At 42.4% G+C, this 22,589-nt stretch overlaps 1 protein-coding gene across 2 annotated transcripts in view; it reads left to right on the forward strand.

The window, feature by feature from the left end:
- Positions 1-22,589, forward strand: part of TRAF5 (TNF receptor associated factor 5) — an 845,712-nt gene that overhangs the window by 741,150 nt on the left and 81,973 nt on the right. Inside the window, exon 8 of one of the 2 annotated variants that reach the window (XM_044089770.1) lies at positions 11,384-11,524. The exons of the other annotated variant lie outside the window; for it this stretch is intronic. Coding sequence (XP_043945705.1) covers positions 11,384-11,524 — 141 coding nt within the window. The remainder of the gene's footprint in view (positions 1-11,383; positions 11,525-22,589) is intronic. 2 annotated transcript variants of the gene reach the window in all.

The following is a 22,589-nucleotide window of genomic DNA, read 5'->3' on the forward strand; positions in this document are numbered from 1 at the left end:
TTCTTTCCACATCGTCAAAGTGTCATGCCAGCTGTCACCACCTCTCTTGATTCAGTACCACTTTATTTCCTTGTTTAACATGCCTGACTATTGCAGGTCTTCTCTTGTATAATCCATCCATCTCTTGGCTAGATACCCCTGTTGTTTTTCATTATTACTGGCTCTCCTGAACCTTCTTCACCAATTTCTGCTTTCCTGCACATGTAACCAAAACACTGTAATCTGTTCTTCTTGACCTGGTTTCCTCCCATGTGCTTTCAGTTTTGCATCCCTGTCCCCTATCATTTGCTGAAGTTCCTGTTCAAGGAAGGTGGAAGGTGATGACATAAATCTGCTTTAGTCAGGCCTCTTCTTTTTTTTCTACCAAAACCTTTTCAATTAACTGGCTTATAAGAAATGTATGTGAACAAGAGAGAGCTAAACATATCACTGCTGTCTGCCGACACTATACCAGCTATCTCAGACACAACTCTGACTTTGGTATTAGTTATTCCATGATCATAATACCTGATGTTATGTGGTCCAATCTTGCCTACATTCTTACCCGTGGGTTCGGAGCCGAATATAGACTCCGACTCAGCCAAACTTTTCTAGCTCAAAGTCTTCTATTGGCTGGGCTAAGCAGGTATCCCATGCCGCACTGCTCCATATTCCCAGATCTCGTTTGCCACTCGTGTAGCTCAGATGTGGTCTTGCTCTTGGCTGTGGCTAAGTACCCTTTTTTTCTTGTATTCTGAGAACTACTTATAAACAAAAAGCTATTTTCATAGCTGTTGTCTTTTTGGTGTTGTATTGCTTTTCGGTAGTGTGTTTGTGGTTGTGGTATCCCGCTAACTGTTCTTTCCTGCTAACTGTTCATTTGGGCTAGGCCCGTTTCAGTTAGAGGACCTAGTCCTCTTGTCCTGTGTTGTTTGTGCTAAACCATTTAAGTTAGAGGTTTAGTGTTGGTTTACCCTTCGTATTCGTGGTCAATAAACCATTTTAGTTAGAGGTTTTTGGCCTTTATTGTCTCAGTGTGTGTTCCTTCTGAGGTTTGTCTGTGTGCTGTGCAGTATATAAAACTTGTTCCCGCGTTTTGTGGTGTTTGCGTGTCTGCGTCCTTGTCAGACAGTGACTTGTGCTGTGTTGTTTGTTTGTGATTTCTTGTTGAAAGATATCCAAGGATTCCAAGGAACACAAACCTTCGGGTTTTAAAAAGTGCTCTTAAGTGTGGTTACAAGCTGTCCATCACCGATGGGCATTCGATTTGCGTTTATTGCCTGGGAGCCATCCATCTGCAGGAGTCTTGCAGCTTCTGTCATGCTTTTAGTCCCAGAGTGCTCCAAGAAAGAAAGAATAAACTGATTTTAAAGGGACTCTTGAAACCCTCGTTCGAAGAGACCACCGGAGAAAGTCACAAAACTTGCTTCAACCTCCTCGGCTCCACTATCCTCGGGGCCGCAGGAAGTGTTGGCGTTGATGGAACCGGCGTCGGCTCCAGTTGTATTGGAACCTCTTCGGAGCCGATCGCCCAGTCTTAGACCAGTTTCACCTGAGAGGAGATCTCGATCTCCCTCCCTGTCCTCCAAATCCTCCAGGACTCTTTCAGATGTGGATGTTGATAGGGTGGTGCAGAGGCTCCTCCAGTCACCGGTTTTGGCAAAATTGTTTTTGGCTCCGTCCCAGTTGGCTCCGGAGCCCGTCCTGACGCCTTTGATCATTCCACCTCCGAGTGCATCTCTGTCTTCAGAGCCAGAGTGTTCCGCGCCATGTGATGTTCCTAGGTCGGTTCCGATGGCCCCTCCGGGCCTATCAGTACCGACGTCGGCTCCGTCCTTGGGGTTCGGGACTCGGGATTCTTCAGTCGGGCCTGAGGGAGACATCTCGGGACATATTTCAGTTCCGAGTCTCCCACTCGGTGCCTTGGCTCGAGGAACCCCGACTCCTGTCATGGTCACAGAGGCTGGCCGGGTCGGTGATTCTGTCCCCCACCACTCCGGTGAGAGCCTCTGATCAGCACCTATCCATAGACAGCGGAGCACCAAGGCCTAGAGATACCCAACTTTCTGAGGGCCCTTCAGAGTTCGTGCCTGAGGAGCCCCCTAGAAAGAAAACGTGCAAGAGGAAGCACATAGACTCCCAAGATGAGTCTCTTACCTCTGATACTGACCTCGAGGAATCGGAGGGGTCCCCCAAGTCATCCTCTGATGATGTTTCCTTCTCCGACATCCTGGAGATATTGAAACAAAGAGGGGGCTGGCCATCCAAAGCTCCCTCCAAGGAGGAGTCGGCCTTCTTTAAGGCCTTTGGTGCTCAGCCCTCTGCCTCCTGGGTGTCCCCACCCTTCGACGAGCTCCTGGATTTAATTTGTCGGAGGGTGTGGAAAAACCCTGATTCTGTGGAACCCGTACCCAGGCTTCCCAATAAGTTTCTTTCTGCTCCCCCGGGTAAGGAGTTTCTGTGCAAAGGAGTCCCTGTGGATGCCATGGTGGTGGCGGCGGCCACTCAGAAGGAAGTAGCAGAGACTTCTTCCTCCGTCCATCCTCCTAACAAGGAGTCTAGGACCATGAACCAGTATGGGAAGCATACCCTCTCGTCAGCAACCTTTACCTTACGGTCGCTGAACTATCTGTCTCATTTTACTCGGCTCCAGAGAGATCTCCTCAAGGAGTTAGGAGATACTCTTGCAGGTAACTTTCCTGAGGCGGTGGCCCAGACGGTTAATGCCCAGGTGTCCACCCTCAATTCCATCGTCAACTCCTCCATGCGGCTCATTTCATATGCAGCCGATGGAGCGAGTAGGGCAGCAAGCTCAGGAGTCACCCTTAGAAGGCAAGCCTGGATGCGCCTTTGTCATTTCGCAGAGGCTTTCAAGTCTTCTTTCACTGACGCCCCCTTTTGATGGTTCTTCTTTATTCGGAACCAAAGTGAAAGACTCCCTCACCAGGTGAGAACAAGAGGGAAAGACCCTGTCTGCCATAGGGGTCCATTTTTCCCTTCCCTCTAGACCTTACGCCAATGCCCAGCGGGGTGGGAAGATGTGGTTCAAAAAATCGCAGAGGTTTTTTTCTGCCGCGCAAGGTGAGTCCCCCTCCAGAGGCAGAGGAGGGGGAGGTTATACAGGGAGACGCCGCCCTAGAGGCAGAGGGGGCCCTCGCAATTCGGGAGACCGTGATTCCTTTCGCGGCTCTCCCTATTCTTGTTCCTGATGGAATGCCCGACTGTGCTTCTCCGGAGCCAGTCGGGGGTCGAATATCGTTATACCCGGAAGCCTGGCAAAGCATCACCCAGGACCAATGGGTATTATGAATAATTTCCGGAGGTTACGTCATTCCCCCCCTTCAGTCAGAAAAATCCCGGATGTTCCACCCAGTCAAAGGGATCAAGCAGCTTCAGAGGTTTCAAAGCTGCTAGGAAAGGGAGCCATCCAGCGTGTCCCCTCAGACCAAGTCAGATTAGGGACTTACTCAAGATTCTTTTTGGTGCCGAAAAGAACAGGGGAGTCCAAGTTCCATATGGTCACACTACAATCGATTCTCCCATTGTTGGGAGAGGAGGTATGGATGTGCTCCATCGACCTCAAGGATGCTTACTACCATGTCAAAATGGACAGGGCATCCAGGAGTCGCCTACGCTTCCGGCTGGGAGCCAGTCATTTCCAGTTTCGAGCCCCGCCCTTTGGTCTCACCACAGCCCCAAGTGTATGGCGGTGGTGACTGCTCACTTGAGACGTCAAGGATTCCAAGTGTTTCTGTATCTGGACGACTGGCTCCTTACCGCCCCCACCAGGCATCTACTAATCTAAACCAGGGACGCTACCATCACTGTCTGTCAACAGTTGGGCATAACATTAAATTGGGAAAAATCTACCTTGTTGCCCTCACAGCGTGTCACCTTTATTGGCGCAGAATTAGACACCATTCGAATGCAAGCATTTTTACCGCAGGAAAAGATCAGAGTCTTACAGCAACAGGTACACACCCTGATGCCCCTGAGGAAAGCAAAGGCAAGATGGGTTCTTCAACTCCTGGGGACCATGGCAGCAATAATTATGTTGGTCCCTATTGCGAGATTGCACATGAGACTTCTTCAATGGCTCTTCTTTGCTCAATGGTCTCCCCAAATATTTCCACTTTCTCACCCTATTTTGCTCATGGACAGATGCAAACAGGATCCCAGTTGGTGGCTGTGCACCAACAATCTGGACAGGGGAAAACCCTTCGTTCCACCCATCCTGGTTGCTACAGTGACCACGGACGCCTCCCAGATGGGGTGGGGGGAAATTATCTCGGCAGGACAGTCCAAGGCATGTGGCAAAATCATGAGATACATCTGCATATCAACGTCCTAGAGATGAGAGCGGTGCTACTTGTGTTGCAGGCACTTCAGAGCTTTCTACCTCTAGGGACGATTGCAATACACTCGGACAACATGTCAGTAGTGTGGTTTCTGAACAACCAGGGGGGAACCAGATCTTACCCCCTGTGAAGAGAGGCCATGTGAGTGTGGCAGTGGGCAGTATCTTCCCAACAGTTTCTGGTGGCAACGCACATTCCGAGGAAGTCCAACGTGATAGTGGACAGGCTAAGCTGAGCTATTCTGATGCCTTACGAGTGGTCCCTGAATCGTCTAGTTGCAGAAGGAATCTTCAGCAGATGGGGTCAGCCTTGCTGTGACCTTTTTGCCAGCCCCCTCAATGCCAAATGCAGCAGCTACTTCACGCTCATCCCCCCACAGGGGGATTCACCCAGGGACGCTCTAGTTCACGATTGGCCCTCTGGTCTGCTTTATGCTTTCCCTCCGTTTCTATTGCTATCAAAAGTGATTCAGAAAGGAAAATCCTTGAGAAGCAGAATGATTCTGATTGCTTCACACTGGCCTCGTCAAGTCTGATTTCCCTTTCTCCAACCCTGCATTGTGGACACACTGTGGATTCTGGACCCACAACCAGATTTACTGACACATGCCGGGACAGTTCCACCCCTCTCTGATGACCCTCCGGTTGACAGCCTGGCTACTCCACTTCCATTGTTAGTTAGGCTTCATCACTTTTCACTGGAGGTAGTTCGCATTTTATCTTCCTCTCATAAACCCTCTACCAGGAAGATTTATTCTAGCAAGAGGAGGAGGTTTTCTATTTGGGCGCATACCCAAGGAATTGATCCTTACACAGCCCTGATTGCTTCAGTCTTGGAGTTTTTGTCTATGCTCTTCCATCAGGATTCAGCGTCAGCTACCATAAAAGTTCAATTGGCAGCGATTTCTAACTTTCATGTTGCTAATGAGCCTAGTCTGATGGCTCACAGACTCTGTAAGGCTTTCCTGAAGGGCAAAAAAAGAACAATGCAGGACAACCTCCAGGTTCGTATCGAAAACCACAGCAGGAAACGGAACGGAACCAGCGTTTTTCAGGTAATCCAAAATTTATTGAGATAAAACAATAAACCACACAAAGTGTTTATTGAGATAAAACAATAAACCACACAAAGTGCATATAAAGATGCAAGCTGCATAGTAAAATTATCTTGAAAAAGCCCGGGAGAGCCCGGGCGAAAGCGCTTGATTTATTGGTTTATGTTGTTGTGATTACACGTTGCTTCCAGTGAAGAATAGAAATTTATTTTGTTGGTAGTGACCTTACCAAACCAACTTTGTGTGGTTTATTGTTTTATCTCAATAAATTTTGGATTACCTGAAAAACGCTGGTTCCGTTCCGTTTCCTGCTGTGGTTTCCTGAAGGGCACTCTATTACTCCGTCCTCCGGTCTCCGAACCTGTCATGCCCTGGGATCTAAATTTTGTTCTACAAGCCCTTACTTCACCACCTTTCGAGCCTGCAGCTATCTGTGATTTGAAAGTCTTGACCTGGAAAACAGCCTTTTTAATAGCAATCACTTCAGCCAGGCGAGTTTCAGAAATTCAAACCCTTTCTATCAAGCCTCCATACTTCATCTTCCATAAGGACAGGGTTTCTCTTAGACCAAACCCTTCTTTCCTTCCTAAAGTGGCGCCCATATCTAACCTTAATCAATCTATTGAGTTGCCCGTATTCTTTCCCCATTTTTCAAACAAGACAGAATTTAAATTTCATCAATTGGATGTACACAGACAGTTACGTTTCTATCTGCACCGAACAAAAGATATCCGAAAGTCTGATCAACTATTTGTCTCCTTTTCAGAAAACAAAATTGGGTCCCCAGTCTCCAAAATCACCCTATCCAGATGGATATCCAGTTGCATCTCTTTCGCTTACTCCGCAGGAGGAAAAGACCTGCCGTTTCTGGTCAAGGCTCACTCTACTCGGGCTGTTTCTACATCTGCAGCCTATCAAGCCAGATTGTCGATGGGTGATATGTGCTGCAGCTACTTGGGCTTCTCCTCACACATTTGTTACTCATTACAAATTGGACATGGTATCTAGGGGCAGGTCGTCCTTTGGTTCCACAGTACTCAGGAGTATTTTCCTATGAGCCACCCAGGATGTAGGTGCTAGGGACGCTGTCCTACGGGTAAGAATATAGGCGAGATTGGACTACATAACATCAAGAAGTTATGTACTCACCATAACGTTCGATGTATGTAGTCCATCTCGCCTCACATTCTTACTTACCCTCCCACCTTTCCCCCTTCCTGGAGGATCTGGAGGTTAGGTTTTTATTTACAGAGTTTCCTTCACCTTTAGCTTATTCTTTTTTACCTGGATGTTGTTATGCATGGGGTATGAATGAGTGTTCACAGCAAACTAGATCTGGGGATATGGAGCAGTGCAACATGGGATACCTGCTTAGCCCAGCCAATAGAAGACTTCGAGCTAGAAAAGTTTGGCCGAGTCGGAGCCGATATTCTGCTCCGAACCCACGGGTAAGAATGTGAGTTAAGATGGACTACATACATCGAACGTTATGGTGAGTACATAACTTCTTGTTTTCTGTCACTTATGTGCATCATGTCCTTGTGGAAAGTAGGGGGGTGGTCTTTTTCTGATTTATGAAGCAGGTACTGAATATGGATCTGCATCTTTCCCTGAGTTTGAAGAATCCAGCTCCTTTTTATGACTTGAACTTCATGACTGATGGGTTTTCCCATCCCCTGTCTGAACTATCTGGTTCAGGGTATCACAAGCTTGTGTCTTGGAAGATGCTGTTGTTGATGACTATCACTTTTGCCCATAGGATGCCAGAGGTGCATCTCTATTTTGTAAGGAGCCCTGTTTGATCTTTTATAAGGATCTGATGTGTCCCTTATGACAAATCCAGTTTTCGTCCTGAAAATGGTCTCATAACTGTTCTTCAACCAGTCCATTCATATTCACATTGTTTTTCTTGAACAGAATCCAGGACAGGAGGATACCCTTCATAACTTTGATGCACACAGTCCGCTCAGGTTTTACCCAGGAAGGGTGCATATGCTTAGGAAGACAAAACAAGGGTTCATAAGGAGGGTTTAGATGTGGCTAAGCAAGCTTAGAGATGAACTGCTAACTGCAATGTATTTCCTCTTATGGCATCCAGTATTCTATTGGCTATTTCTGCCAAACACCACTCCACTATGGGGTGTGAGTGCTTCTATGACCTGTTTCAAAAATGTCCATTATGGATATTTCTGCCACAGCCATGTACTCACACCTCTGACAAACATTGTTTCAACCATATTCCAGAAACTGACCTTCCATAGATCCTCGTGGTTTCGGGAGTATGACTTTGTAACACTGCTTTTAGGCCTTCCTCTGGCTTTTGCCTCCTAGGAAAGTTCAGATGGACTGCTTGGAATTTTTTCCCATCAATTACCATACATATAAAGGGTCTTCTAATCAGATTTCACAGATACGTACTGAAAATAACAGCTGACCTGTGAAAAGGCTCTCTGCACTGGGCTATTAATTACCGTTCTACCCTAACTGTGTTACTCATGATATTATCACCCATAGAAGTAGAAGGCTTTTGCTTTTGCTGCGGTGGTGGTGCTGCAGTAGCGTTGTCGCCTCACAGTAAGACGTTGTCCTGTTCAGTTCTCAGCTAAAGCGTCTTCTGTGTGGAGACATGCGTGAATGGGCGTACCTTTGTTGAAGGTTGTGCATCAGGCCTGGCAAGTCGGTATGTAAAAATCTACTGCCAATCATTAGCAGACCGGAGTTCCACTGTGGCGATCCCTAACCGGAAAAAGCCGAAAGATGCAACAGAAGTAGAAGGCTTTTCCTACAAAACAGGAAGATATATCATTTTATAGTCTTTATTTATAATTTTCAAGTCTTTATTTATAATTTTCAAATCTGTTTACATTGGTGTCAAAATGGAGATTGTGTGTGGCTAGGCATGCCTATCTAGCCTTGTGTGTGACTTTGTGGCCCTGTAACTAAACTGTTCTCCTCTTAATTAATATTTTGGAGACTTATAACAGAGAAAGATGGTATTTTCTGTACCTTGATTGCTTACTGCCATTTGAAATTGTGTGTATACAGAGAGCACACGTTTCATTTCCTTTAATGTGGGAAGAGAAGCTGCTCATGTAACAGAAAGACTTTAATTAAATGATTAGCTCATAGTATGCTGTTCTTTCACCAAGCAAACAGACAGTGGTCCACTGCATTTAAAGGACACTCCATGGGATTGCCAGTACCTGCTTCAGGACATTTACAAAGTGGGCATCTGTACTGCAGCCACTTTACCATGAGTGCAAATTAAACTGACAAAATCTTCCGACATAGCAAAATCTATCCAAGGAAGTCTAAAGGTGTTACTGCTGAATGTCAGGAATCTAAAGCTGAAGCTCCACTCTATCCAAGCTCTCCTTACCTTGGAAAATGTAGACACCTGTGCAGTTACTGAGATATAGTTTAAAGCTGCATTGCGTACCCCAGGAGTGCAAGGCTTTGATGCCCCCTTCCACAAATTTAAACCAGCAGCTGCACATATAGGGACTAATGGTAAATGTATCTTGCTTTGCATCAATAAAAAGCACACCTCTAGGTTGCTTAAAAAGGATGATGCACTGGAGTTCCTCCAGTCCAGATTATTATAGACATAAGTCCCATACCATATCCTAGCAAGCTATAGGTCACCATCCTGGACAAGTCAATTCATATGACTACTAGATCGAATATGGTACTCACAAATATGGGAGAATGCTGCACTCCCAGTGTCAAGTCCTCTCTGGTACAGTCAGACCACAAAACCATCTCCTTCGAAATAAGAATCAATTCTGTAACCCCAGCAAACCCTGTAACAATTAGAAACTACTCCAAGCCAAACTACCTTTTATTACGTGATAACCTGTCAAATTTTCAAGTCCCTCTAAATCCAGACAACACAGTAGCCTACTTGAAATAATTCACAGAAGCTCAGTACAGTCTTGTCAGTGACTGCACAGAGACTGTTGTGCCTACCAGAGGTAAGCCCAAAACTAACTCAAAAAATAAATCACCCTGGTGGAATCCAAAATTAAACAGGGTGTATAACAAAAGAAAAAAAGTCATAGCTAAAATTAGGAAGTGTAACACTGACAAATGATAAAACTCTCTCCTCAACCCGAATAGACAACTATGAGGACTAATTAAGTCCAGCAAAGCATATTTGAGGTAAAGATAGCATTCCAGCCCAAGGACAACCATAAGGTCTTCTTTAGCTATGTCTGAAACCTCAAAGGCAGCACACAGTAGTATGTTGAGCTGTTGGTAAATGGAGCCATGTTCATGGTACTGGGAGGTATAACAAATTTGGGTGACAAATTCAGCTCAAACTCTCCCCCCAGCCATCCTCTAGGAAATGTCTCCTAACATAACCCTTCCAGCTGTCACTAAAGAGCAGGTCTTAGCTGTACTTTCTAAGGTCGAGAATGCAGCTTCAGTGAAAGAGCAGCACTGGTAGAGGTTTTAGCAGAATCTAGAAGAGAAGCTGCTGTTAAAGGGATAATTAGTAGGGCATATAAACCAATGGGGGATATATGTATGACTCTCAAATATGCAACAAAGTGTAGAAGATTTAGGATGTTTTTAGAAGTGTTTACATAAGTATTTTTATACCCCAAGTAGACTCCAAAGAATTCTTCCTCGGGTAGACAGTAAATGTTGAAGGTATGATGGGGCAGAAAGAGGTAATTGGGAACATTTTTTTGGGAGTGTAATGAGTTGGCAGATTTTAAAAATTCCTTGCAGACATACTGGGTGAGCAAACTGGTTTAACTAAGGAAATATTTTTTGAGCTATGATACAGAATCGGAATTGCCTAGACATAGTAAGGCCTTGCTGAGTCTAATTATGGTGGCTGCCAAAAAAAACAATTACTAGAAAATGGAAATCAAAGTCTAAACCAACTATACTAGAAGTAGTGAACACACTAACAGAGATAAAACAACTGGAAACAGGACCTTTAGAAACGGGTAGGAGCAAATTGCATAGAAAAAAAATGGGAAATGTGGTAACAATACATGCAGATTAACGTTTGGGAGGAGGAATGAGGTTTAAAATAAGGCAGGATTTGAATGAGCTATGTAATGTTTGACTGACAATGACTGAATAGATTATGTGATGTATGGTGTTTGCAACTAAAAGTATGTCAATATGGTTTGTTTTCATTTATTATAAATGCATGATTGCCTATGTCATACGTGATAATTTAATAAAGATGTTTCTTGCTTAAAAAAAAAAAGAATACATACAGTGGGTTTTGAGAATGTCTCCTAAATATCCTGAAATGTGACCTGCCATAGCCACCTGAGTCATTATTCGGCCGTAGCCTCCACACAGGCTTCATGCCACTTGAATGGAGTACTGTGACAGTCATCCTGGTGCAAACCCCTCAGCCGTAGCCTCCACACATGCTTTATTCCACATGAATGGAGTACTGTGACAGTCATCCCGGTGCAAACCCAGTTTGGTTTTGTCAAAGGCATGTCATGCCTACTGAATCTGATGGACTTTGAGTTATGTCATGTTGCATAAACTGCTGCCAGGGTTGGGTAAAATTAGTATCAATGAATACAGGAAACTGACATGCTGGATTTTGGATAAAGTTCCTAAAAGTTAAAGATCTGAACAGATCCCATGCAGAGTCGTATAACAGTACTCTGTCAATTTAGGCTACTGCATTGATCAGTTGAAATGACTGTATTGATACCATGGCTGCACAGACTACAACGTGCACATTGATTTTGCATGCTTTTGTGAGCTCAGCCAAGCTCTGCTGTGAAGCTGACTTGCAAATTAAGTCTGTAGTAGTTTCTTCTTCGGTCAGTTGCAGGACAGATCAGAAATGTTCATGTGCATTCTAGGGTGTTATTGTTTTGAGAATTTTTTGGAGGAAGAACAATGGCAAGATGAAGTTTTCTACTGTATTGGATTCTGCTGCTGCATTTGGCTTCAAACACATTCCTTTCATCTCTGTTGTGATGATTATTTCTTATTTTATCAGATTCCAAGCCTTTGTAGAAGTGTGGAGTTACAAGACAGTAAAATCAAGCAGTTAACCGATGTTGTTACCAAATGCAGTAATGAATTATCTCAGCTTCTGCACTTGATTAACAGCAATGAAACTGTGCTTTCAGCTACTCAGGTGAGCTAAAATGTTTTGTTTTACACACTTATTGTTTCTTTTGGAATGTGTAGTACAGTTAACCATTAAATCTTAGGCCACAAAGTAGTTCTGTGGTTATTGGAAAGCAAATCAGACCTGTGCTATTTTCAACAGATTACCGTTTTCTTAAAAGGCAATACATATGTCAGCCATCAAACATAAGCTAACAGTTCAGAGTTAATTGTTAATTTTCATTGCATGCAAAGCTTTTTTAAAATATTTGCCAAGAGTTTTTCAGGTACCTGGTTTTGAGACACTTAACTTGGTGGGAGGGGTGGGGGCTAATTATAATGTTTCTTATATTGCCTACCTTAATATTATTTTCTGGACTTCAGTCAAGAATTACCTATACACACTAATGCTTCTGTGATTGGTGTTTTTCTAATTTGACTTGATAGTATTGAAAGGCTTTAGCTGTATGTTTTAAGTTATCGAGTTCAGTATGATTGTTAATGTTCATCAAAAAGCTACGTAAAGGCCAGCATGGCTGTCCAAATTGTAACATTTTTGAATCGGGGTCTAAACATTACAAATATCACAATCCAATCAGAGGCCACCTGGAATGAAAAGTGACTACTTTTACTTTCATTAAAGCGATTCAGACACCTTTTAATGTGTATGTTGAGGTTACCATATGGAAGGTTGGTGTGCAGTCTGTAATTTCTAGCTGTCTGAGATGATATCTAGCTGTCTGAGCTGATTTCTTGAAGTGGTGATTAATGGTCATCAATATGTAAGTGATAAGTGGTCATTAATGTTAAAACCATTCTTCCACTTGTTACAGCACTCCACAGAATACTAAGCATGCAATACTGCCCACCTCTCCGTAAAGTCTAACAATTGGAAACACCTCTTACAATATGTGAAGCAACTCAGATGCAGTCCTGTTAGTAACACCACTTTTCAATCAAACAATAGGTGAAAAAAGCATTTACCAAAGTAGCACCTGCTGCATGGAACCAAATTCCAGATGAAATTTATGCCCAAGGAACAATGCAGACCTTGAAAGCTAAACTAAGACAGTATCTGGGGGAAATTTTTGCAGTGGTTTTTAGGGATAATAGCCAAGTTCAAGGTCTGTCATAATCTGATAAATGCTTATTAGAATTAATGTATTACTGACAATATTCCATTTTTAAACTCCCCATACATTACTCATTTGGACAATACACCTTTGCTAGTATATATGTATGTACGTTCCCTGAAGCTGCTTGATTTGAAATGAGTTACAGCTTGTATAGAAATACACTTATCTTGCATCTATGTAGTAACAAATTGTAATATGTGAAATATCTGTTATGTGGAAACACAATTATAACTGTATTCTACTCATTGCTGTCTCCCATACTGTACCTGTGTTAGTTATGTATTGCATGCATCTTTAATACTGCTGTAAAATATGTGCATACACAAATGTATGTGATACAGTGACTCATAGTAACAAATTATGTACAAAAACATTCTGCATATCACTGTGTTAGGGCTTGTTAATAGGATTGTATACTGTATATGCCTGATTAGTGACTGAAAAGGGTCAGTTGACTATCTGCCCATATGGATAACAAAAATAAATAAGTAATGTATTGAACTTTTCTGTTATGAAGTTTTTCATAATTAGGCTTATTATTCAAAAAAGGCAAGCCCAGTATTCTGATGTCAGATGGAGTGGGCAGACTTCAGGTCGACTTGTTCCTTACTTCATTTTGTATGTTTATTTCACTTCTTCTGGTTTATGTACCACCATGTAGTGGCTTACTGATTCTGTCCTGCATTCTATGATTATGCTATTATTTTAATAGGTGAAGCACTTAGTAGTGTTCTTTACAGTCGTACTCTAGAATGTGTATGTTTACAGCATGTGACATGCACAAGATGCCTTTCAAATGGGATGTGTATGACTGTTATACTTTACAAAATGTGATATCCTTGTATGACTTCCATGGCGCAGCATCTTCCTAAGTGTTCTACTCTTAAACTGATTTCGGTTTTGTAAACTTCATCTGCAAAATTTACGTAGATGCTGCGGTGGTGGTGCTGCGGTAGTATTGTCGCCTCACAGCAAGACGTTGTCCCATTCGATTCTCAGCTAGAGCGTCTTCTGTGTGGAGACGTGCGTGCCTTCGTTGAAGGTTGTGCGTTAGGGCTGGCAAACTCGGCACATAAAAAATCTACTGCCAATCATTAGCGGACCGGAGTTCCGCTGTGGCGACACCTAACCGGGAAAAGCTGAAAGACACAAACAATCTGCAAATTTACGTAGGCATTTCCCATATGGAGCAGTATCTTTGGACAGAGAAGCTGCAAGTAAATTGGACTTGCCTGTGTTTATTTCGGTTCAGCAAAATTTAATTTTATTACCAAAGGAATAGAATATTCAATACATTAATTAATACTGCAGGATTATTTATTACAATATGTAATGAGCAGACTTCCAGCATTATTCACTTCAATTTGCGTTTGAAATGTGCTGTAAACACAAGTTGTCATTTCATTATGTTTCATTTTGAAGTAACTGTTATCAGAATTGTTTGTTTGTGTCTTTCGGCTTTTCCCGGTTAGGGGTCGCCACAGCGGAACTCCGGTCCGCTAATGATTGGTAGTGGATTTTTACATACCGGGTTACCAGCCCTGACGCACAACTTTCAACGAAGGCACACCCCATTCACGTATGCCTCCATACAGAAGACGGTCTAGCTGAGAATCGAACAGGACAACGTCTTGCTATGAGGCGCCAACGTTACCGCAGCACCACCACCGCAGATATATCTAAATGTGATCAGTTCTTCTGTTAAGGTCTGAACTATTGACACATAGTACCATACCTTTTATTTGTTACATATTCTGAGGTGCATCACACACTTTAATTCTAAAATGAAAAAAAAAAACTTTGAACTATGGGGCAAAGGCAAGTTTATGAAAACAATATAAACATTGTTAAATTTTCTTCTGCCTTGTTCTCAAGTCTGATCAGTTGCCATGCGTTTTGTCACTCATTTTGCTGAAGAAAGGGTTAGACATTCTGCACAATACAGTCAAGGAAAACTACTGCTGCCAGGTTACACCAAGTGCCTGCCATCTGCCTGAGTTGATAGATCAAGTAGATGTAAAATATCCCATGGCACTAATCAAAAATAGTTAGGTGTTCTTTATTTTACCAATCAAATAACATTATTTGCAGTAAAATATGCCCTTTATTATACACATTTTTTTTATGGGATAAACAAAATGTAAGATTTCTCCAATAGTTTTTAACCCTCCTGTCTTTTTTGCCACAACGTGATGCTTTAATTTTTCCAACATTTCTTCATTTTCCATTTCTTATTAAACTGAATTTTCCCACACATTCATGCCTATGTTAACCATAAACAGCTATCCACTTTTTCATTAGATACATTTCATAAAATCCATATTTCACAATATCCATATTCATCTTAATTAATGGAGTCTTAACAAATGGCTTTTCCACATTAGATCATATGTTTCATCATTCTGCTACCTCACAGACCTCAACCAACATGTCCTTTCTTGTTCTGTTAATGTTTATGCTTCATTTTTGCATTTACTGGATGTTTAGCTATGTTTAATCTCCATAGGAGGTCTGACTGTTCCTCACCTTCCTTATACCTGTGTTTTATAAAGACATTCTTTCGTCTTCTGTTCTGCACCTTGCCATGCATCAACATAAACTAAATCTTCCATCACTTCTTGGTACCAACTTACTCTATTATCATTTACATATTCAACATTTGTTTTCCAGTCCCTTACTCTCTTTTTATGTTCCTAGCATAGACTCTCTTTTTCCCAGTCATCACATTTCCCACAGTACCTTATATTTCAGTGACAAAATCCTCATTAAAACAGTATCCACATGTTGTTTTGTCTTTTTGGCTTTTCCCGGTTAGGGGTCGCCACAGCGGAACTCTGGTCCACTAATGATTGGCAGTAGATTTTTATGGTGCCGAGTTGCCAGCATGACGCCCAATCTTCAGCGAAGGCACTCCCATTCACGCATGTCTTTTGGAGGCCACTCGACCACGGGGAGGACATGCATACTCCACACAGAAGGCACTCCAGCCGAGAATCGAACAGGAGAACCTCTTGCTGTGAGGCAACAATGCTACCGCTGTACCACCGCAGCTTACTAAAATAGTATCCACATGTATTTTTCACTTTTCTTAAAAAGTACATACATATAGAAAGATAGATGGATAATTATGTCATGAAAACTAGAAAACACAAAAGAGAGAGAATCACAAGTGATAAAATAAAAGAGATAATCACAAAACACTAAATGACGCATAAGAGTGAATCATAAAACATTGAATAATTCTATCCACCACTAGAAAAGTTCTGTGTTCGTAACCCCCTGCTACAGAACTGAGCTCATGTGTCTTTGTAGTGATACTGTTAGGGAGAGATTTTTTAGTAATGTACTGTGTAGAGTTAGGGTTAGCACACTAGTAAGGTGAGCACAGCAGGCTTCTAAACATTAAATGAATAAATCCATTTCCAAATCAAATGCAGTCAGACAACAGGGGTAGTCACACAGTACTTCAGTTAAATAATAATGCAGCTAAATACTTGGCAGTTAAATAATAAGTCATATTTCTCAGCTCTGCCTACTAATTGGCTAGACTGGATTCCTTTTTAGTCAGTGAATAGAAAAGGAATTCATTTCTAACTGATCCTTGCCAGAAACTTTTAACACTCCAAGAAGAAAGACACTTTGAGGTAAAAACAAATCTTAAAATAAAACACACTGTGATATAAGTGAAAACTATGGAAGTATCCAAACCTAAAATGAATGAATCCAGTCCAAAATCAAATGCAGTCAGACAGCAGGCTATCAACGACAATGTGCTAAACTAATTGTAAATGGATCCACCTATACTGAGCCAGAATATACTGAAAATATAAGTTTAGTTTCAATTTTACCACACTCCCCCCCCGATACCCCTTAGGAAATACCCATGACCATAATGCCCCCAAGTATCACCAGGGAACAGGTATTCAGTGTACTTTTCAATTCAATGTGCCAAGAACACTGCATCAGTGGGCCCTAATAATATCACAGGATGCCTCCATAACAGCATGAAACACAGCCTATTAGGGGCACTAGAGATGGTAACTACAGCTTTCAGACAGGCTTTATACCAAGTGAATGGAGGATTGCAACTGCCATCCCTATGCAGAAGGGCAGGTAATCTATGGAGTCAGGTAAATACAGACCCATAAGTCTGACTAGTCTCACATGCAAATCGAGGGAAGTAATTATCATGGAAATGGTAAACAATGACATAGGAAACCTTCAGACACTGGATCCAACCCAATTTGGTTTTGTCAAGGGCAGATCATGCTTACTCAACCTGGTAGACTTCTTCAAGAAGGTCAAAAAAGTGATGGATGATGGCAAAATGGTGCATACTGCTGACCATGATTTGGCCAAAGCATTTGACACAGTATCCCACTCGGGCATTGCAGACAAACTCATGAAACCAGGTATAAACCCTTACGTTACCTGTTGGACAGCCAGGTTGACTCATAGGTAGGTCCTAAAAAGTTAGGATGGGGGAGTCTGCCTCCACAAAGAAGCCAGTTAGTAATGCATTCCCTCAAGGCTCAGTGCCAGGGCCACTCCCTTTGGGCATCTGCTTCTGTGACGTCAAAGCCAATGTCAAGGGCCTCTGGCTGACCAAGTTTGCAGACGATTGCAAACTAGATGCAGCAAAGAATTTCCCAGTGGCACAAATGCCCTCCATGAAGGCCAAACACAGACTAATAACTAATGCCAGAGCCATAGTCTAAAACTCAATGCCAGGAAATGCATAATAGTATCCTTTGGGAATATGGATACCCCTGGAAAGTGCCTCATTGTTAATACGCCTAACAGTAGACCCGGTGGTCGGGGATTTGGGAACATATGTAGGTACTAACCTGACCTTTGGCCATCATATGTCTACGGTAGTAAGGAAGTCATTCTTTATTGAGAAATATAGAAGTAAGGGTATGGCAGCAAGGTTCATATCAGACCAGTCATCGAATACAATGTCCTCCTTAGTATGTACCTAACTAGACATATGCAGCAACTGGAGTGTCCACAGAGGTTCCTCACAAAAAGAACACATGGCCTAAACAACAGCCCTAACCCTATAGTCAGCCTGCTACAGATTGCTGACAGGCAGCTACTATCTGGCCTACAAAGTATTCTCTGATCCTGCTCTGATGGACCTGTTTTATATTTGCAAAACAAGTAACATCAGAATTACCTGAGCTACATGAACTAGGAAATGCAATAAAGAGTTTACGAAAAAAAAAAATAATTACCTGAGCTAGGAACTTAAACCTCATCTGCAACATAAACAGGACATGTTGGAAACCCAGGTACATTTCTTAGAAACTTCCTGTTCTCTGCTACAAATTTCCCATCCAAGTGAAGCAGAGTTCTTCCCTAACCCAATTAAAGTTTCTCTTGGATCATTGAATGGGGAATCAGAAATGTATCCCTGGTCTGGCACATATGTCTCCAGTAGACAGGGGCAGTCTGTAAATGCTTGATCACACATTCCAAAGCCTGTATATCTCTTAAAATAATCATAGGATATCAAAACTTGTCAGATTCATTTAGGAAGCATGACTAAGCTTAAAATGGGCCCCCTGAGGTCATTAGCCCAGTAATCACATATGAACCCAAGTACTTCGGTCAGTCTCAGTTCTTTCTGTGAGCCTTATCCACCTTTGCAACTGCTTACTGATCCATATTTTCTACTTGATCACCTAATTCATCCATTCTGATTTTGTACTTCAGCCATTGATTTATTTATTGGCATCATGATCCGCTGCACATACAGAAATCTCATTATCGTTAACTCCAGTCTTTCCAACAGTCCAGATGGTAAGAGCTCTTAATCATTAGACCCATATTGACCATCATCAGGGTGCAGTGCTGATGTGGGAAGTAGATATAATGGAGTAGTTACCAGTAGGTCACACAAAAGAAAAGCTTATTTGTTGTGTCTTTCGGCTAGGAGTCGCCACAGCGGAAACTCCGGTCCGCTAACATTTGGTAGTGGATTTTTACGTGCCGAGTTACCAGCCCTGACGCACAACCTTTAACGAAGACACACCCATTCATGCATGCCTCCACACACAAGACACTCTAGCTGAGAATCGAACGTGACAACGTCTTGTTGTGAGGCGACAACGCTACCGCAGCACCACAAAGAAAATCTCACTAAGCTGAACATACCAAGTAAATGTGCTGAGATCAGAGCAGAATGCAGTTATGGTACCACTGATGTAGCTTGCAGATCTGCTGCTTCTAGGCTGGTCTTAAGACACCATGCCTGGCTAAAACTCCAAACATACACTGATATTGCTAAAGCAGCCTTTTTAAATACCCCTCTAAATTCTGATACCGTATTTGAGAGCAGCACTTAACGCATTTTAGTTGAATGTTAAAGAAAAACGTGATTAAGACAGCTTGGGCAGGGCAGCTACCTTGGACACAAGCTGTCAGTGGGTGCAGTCAGCAATGCAGATGAGTTGTGAACCAGCATTCGTTTAAACAACTGTGGTAGGCTAACATTGCAGCTGTGTGTGTGTGTGTGTGTGTGTGTGTGTGTGTGTGTGTGTGTGTGTGTGTGTGTGTGTGTGTGTGTGTGTGTGTATGCACACACATGTATACATATGTGGTTGTGTTAGTAGCAGTGCCTGTAATAAGGAGCTAGATTAAGCTCTTTTTTGCAAATTAGAGTTTCAGAGAAACTTTTTTTTTTTTTAGGAGTGAGTCAGTTCAACTGGCTACAGCTCTGATCTCACAATTTAAAAAATGGTCATCTTGTAGGTCAGAAATGTTAATTTCTGTCCACCACCTGAAATTCCTTTGCTACAGGCAAAGGATCATTAAGATTTTTTTTCTTATTCTAACTTACCATTGGCTACTCAATAATGCTTCTTATGTACTGATTTCCCCTAATCATTAGGTTGGTGTATCCCCCCAAAAAAGGCTACAAGGACATCCCACTTACCTGGGTGGAATAAGGTAGAGAGCAAAGGAGTAGGGAAGGAAGAGAGCAATTCAGCACCAGCTGCATCACATTTTCTGCTCCAAGGTTTTCTGCATGTCCTAGCCTGCCAGGAGTTGCTGGGTAATGTTATGCCATGGCCCCTCCCCATGTTGGTGGTGACATGCTCCTGTTATGCCCCACCAACCACACTTTCCTGCTGACACCTCATTGATGACCCTGGAGAAGAAAGCTTCCATACCACAGCTAGAGGTGCCGAAGAAAAGGAAACAAACAAGGGATGTGCAGTCTTTGGTATACCACCATGGCAGTCCAAAATCACTGTTAAAACCAAATTTAATGAATAAAACTTAGAACATAAAAATCGTGAACAATGGAAATCCAGTCCGATAAGCACTTTCGGCTATTCAGCCTTCTTCAGATCTAAGTTTTATTCATTAAATTTGGTTTTAACAGCGATTTTGGATTGCCGTGGTGGTATACCTAAGACTACACATCCCTTCATTGATGACCCTGGTCTCCACTGGAGTCCAGAGCTTTAATTATGCCACCAACATATCCCCACACCCTTATGAGAGGTGAATCAGCCTAGTCATCCTGCTCGTCTTTGTGCTGCTATCATTTTTGTCTAGTGCCTGGACCCCTAAGTGAGCCCAGGTCATCTACTCTGCAATCAGAACTTCAGCCCTGTGTACCACAGAGGTGACAGTAGTGCCAAGAGTTACCCTGGGGTACACAGGAGAATATTTGACCATTCTAACTGTACATTCGTGGAACCTTCCAACACTGCATTTCCTTGGTGTGAGATTAGGTCCATAAACTATACTAGAAAAACAGTGGAAGTTCTCGTTATTGTGTCACAATAATGAACAAGCCTGTATTCAAAATGATTCGTCATTCTGGAAATATCAAACTAAACAATTCTCTTTCCAGCCTCTTCTAGTTCCAGCAGTACTAAATTAATTTGGGAATATATAGAAATGTGAAATGATTTTTGTTTTACAGGAGGGAGAAACCTTATATGGGTCATCATCACTTCCAGATCACAGTCCTTCCCTCTGGCATAGCAGCTACACAAAGAACATGTTCAACTGGCTTACATCAGATCAAAAGGCATACACATTTTTAGTTATCTGGGCAACTGCCCTCTCACCTAAGATTCCCCTAGGCAGCTGATGCTCTTGGTGTTTCAAATTCTAGGGATAATCTTGAACAAGAAAATCTCTTGCTTGATCCTATCACAAACCACTCAGTTTCTGGCTGTAATCGGAGACAGTTCACTGCAAAGTTATTTTGCCTCAGAAGAAAGATGAAATAAATCTTACACTTTTTCTTAGATTTGAAACGGAAGGAACCTGACTACTGCAAAGAATATAATAAATCCAGAAGGCGTACACAGATTTGGAGTACCTGACAGCTTTAATCCTGGTACCTCAGCATTTCACCTTCAAGGCACAACATATCAAATTCTAAAGTTTAAATATACTAAACAATTAAACAGTTAAACAATTGTGCTTCAGAATTTGTCTATACATCCCACTTTTAAAGTGCCCAGTGCACATTATACATAAACACTTACCTTAGTCATGAAGGTGTCATGAAGTCAGACAAGGGTGGTAACTGTTATTATGGGCAACGCTGGCTACCAGAACATGGTAACTAAATGTCTGTGTGACAACAGAATTTATCTTAAGCTCCCTTACAACCATCTTTCACTGTTTAAAATTGAGTTAAGTGAACTATTAGAGAAGGGGGAAAGACTGGGGTTCCTTTCATCACAGTCTGTTAAGAAGTTGTTTGTTGCCACTGCTCGAGACATATATTTTTATGCTATACCAAAGATTCACTAGAATGTGAGCAGGCCACCAGGGAAGACCGATTGTTACCTGAAAAATGTGGAGGTATTGGACACTCTACTTAAAATGCATTTGAGTTCTGTACCAGCCCACATAAAGAACACACAAGAGCTTTGTGTTCTAATGTAGAATATAGTGTGGAGAAAAGAATATTTTTGGGCCACTTTGGACATTTCCTCTTTATACACAAATATTCATAGGTTCATACATTGGTATTAGGCTATTGGCCCTAGAGCCTATACAAGCCTAGCCATATTAATTCCCTAGCTATTTCTTCCCACAATATTTACTTCCTTGGACCCCTCTCTTGCAGGGTGAGCGACGTGATCCCTTCAGTAAATTTCCTATCTCCCATACAGTCGTTAAAGTTCCTTTTGAAGTGGCCCAAGGAGGTGTTCTGCTTGACATGTATGGGCAGTCTATTCCAGAGTATGGGGAGTCTCTGGGTCAGGAACCTATTCCTCCAGCAGGTTTTGTTCATTGTGATGACAAGGTTTAGGTCCCTGGAGCATGCGACTCAGATGGACTGGAATTTCTTTAAGTGGAGCATGTCCACCAGCTCTGGGTTTGACATGGCCTTGTATGTCAAGCAGAGATTGCCTCTGAGTAGATGATATGCCACAGAGTATAGCTGGAGTTTTTTTTTGTCGGTCAGCATAAGACATCTGCTTTAGGCCTGTGATTCTTTTATTGAGGTGTTTCTGCTGCCTTTCCATGGGCGCCGGAACCATAGAGCGAGGGGAGAGGGGAGCCCCCCCCCACTTTTGCAGGTCATACCTCCCAACAGTTACTTCTTTATTATTTCATTTTTCACGCCGATAACGTCAGCTTGCAGCGCACGTATTTCCCGGCTTTTGCTAGCGGGAATGGATGGTTTTAATTTAATTAGCTGTTGGCTTATCAGAATGGATTTATTTTCAGAAGTTGAAAGTTGTACTGGGAGACGAGTGAATAAGCTGCACACTGTGTGTGTGTGTGTGTGTGTGTGTGTGTGTGTGTGTGTGTGTGTGTGTGTGTGTGTGTGTGTGTGTCTGCATGTGTAGAGATAAATATATGACTGCACAGATCTTCAAATCTACATTATCTGTTCCTGTGATTAAGTTTAATGTATTCCCTCTTTTGTAGGATTCATTAGTGACCACAGTAGCGACATGTTGAGCAATT

Source organism: Protopterus annectens, chromosome 1.part0, assembly GCF_019279795.1.
Source record: "Protopterus annectens isolate FY-2018-M chromosome 1.part0, PAN1.0, whole genome shotgun sequence".
Lineage (NCBI taxonomy): Eukaryota > Metazoa > Chordata > Ceratodontiformes > Protopteridae > Protopterus > Protopterus annectens.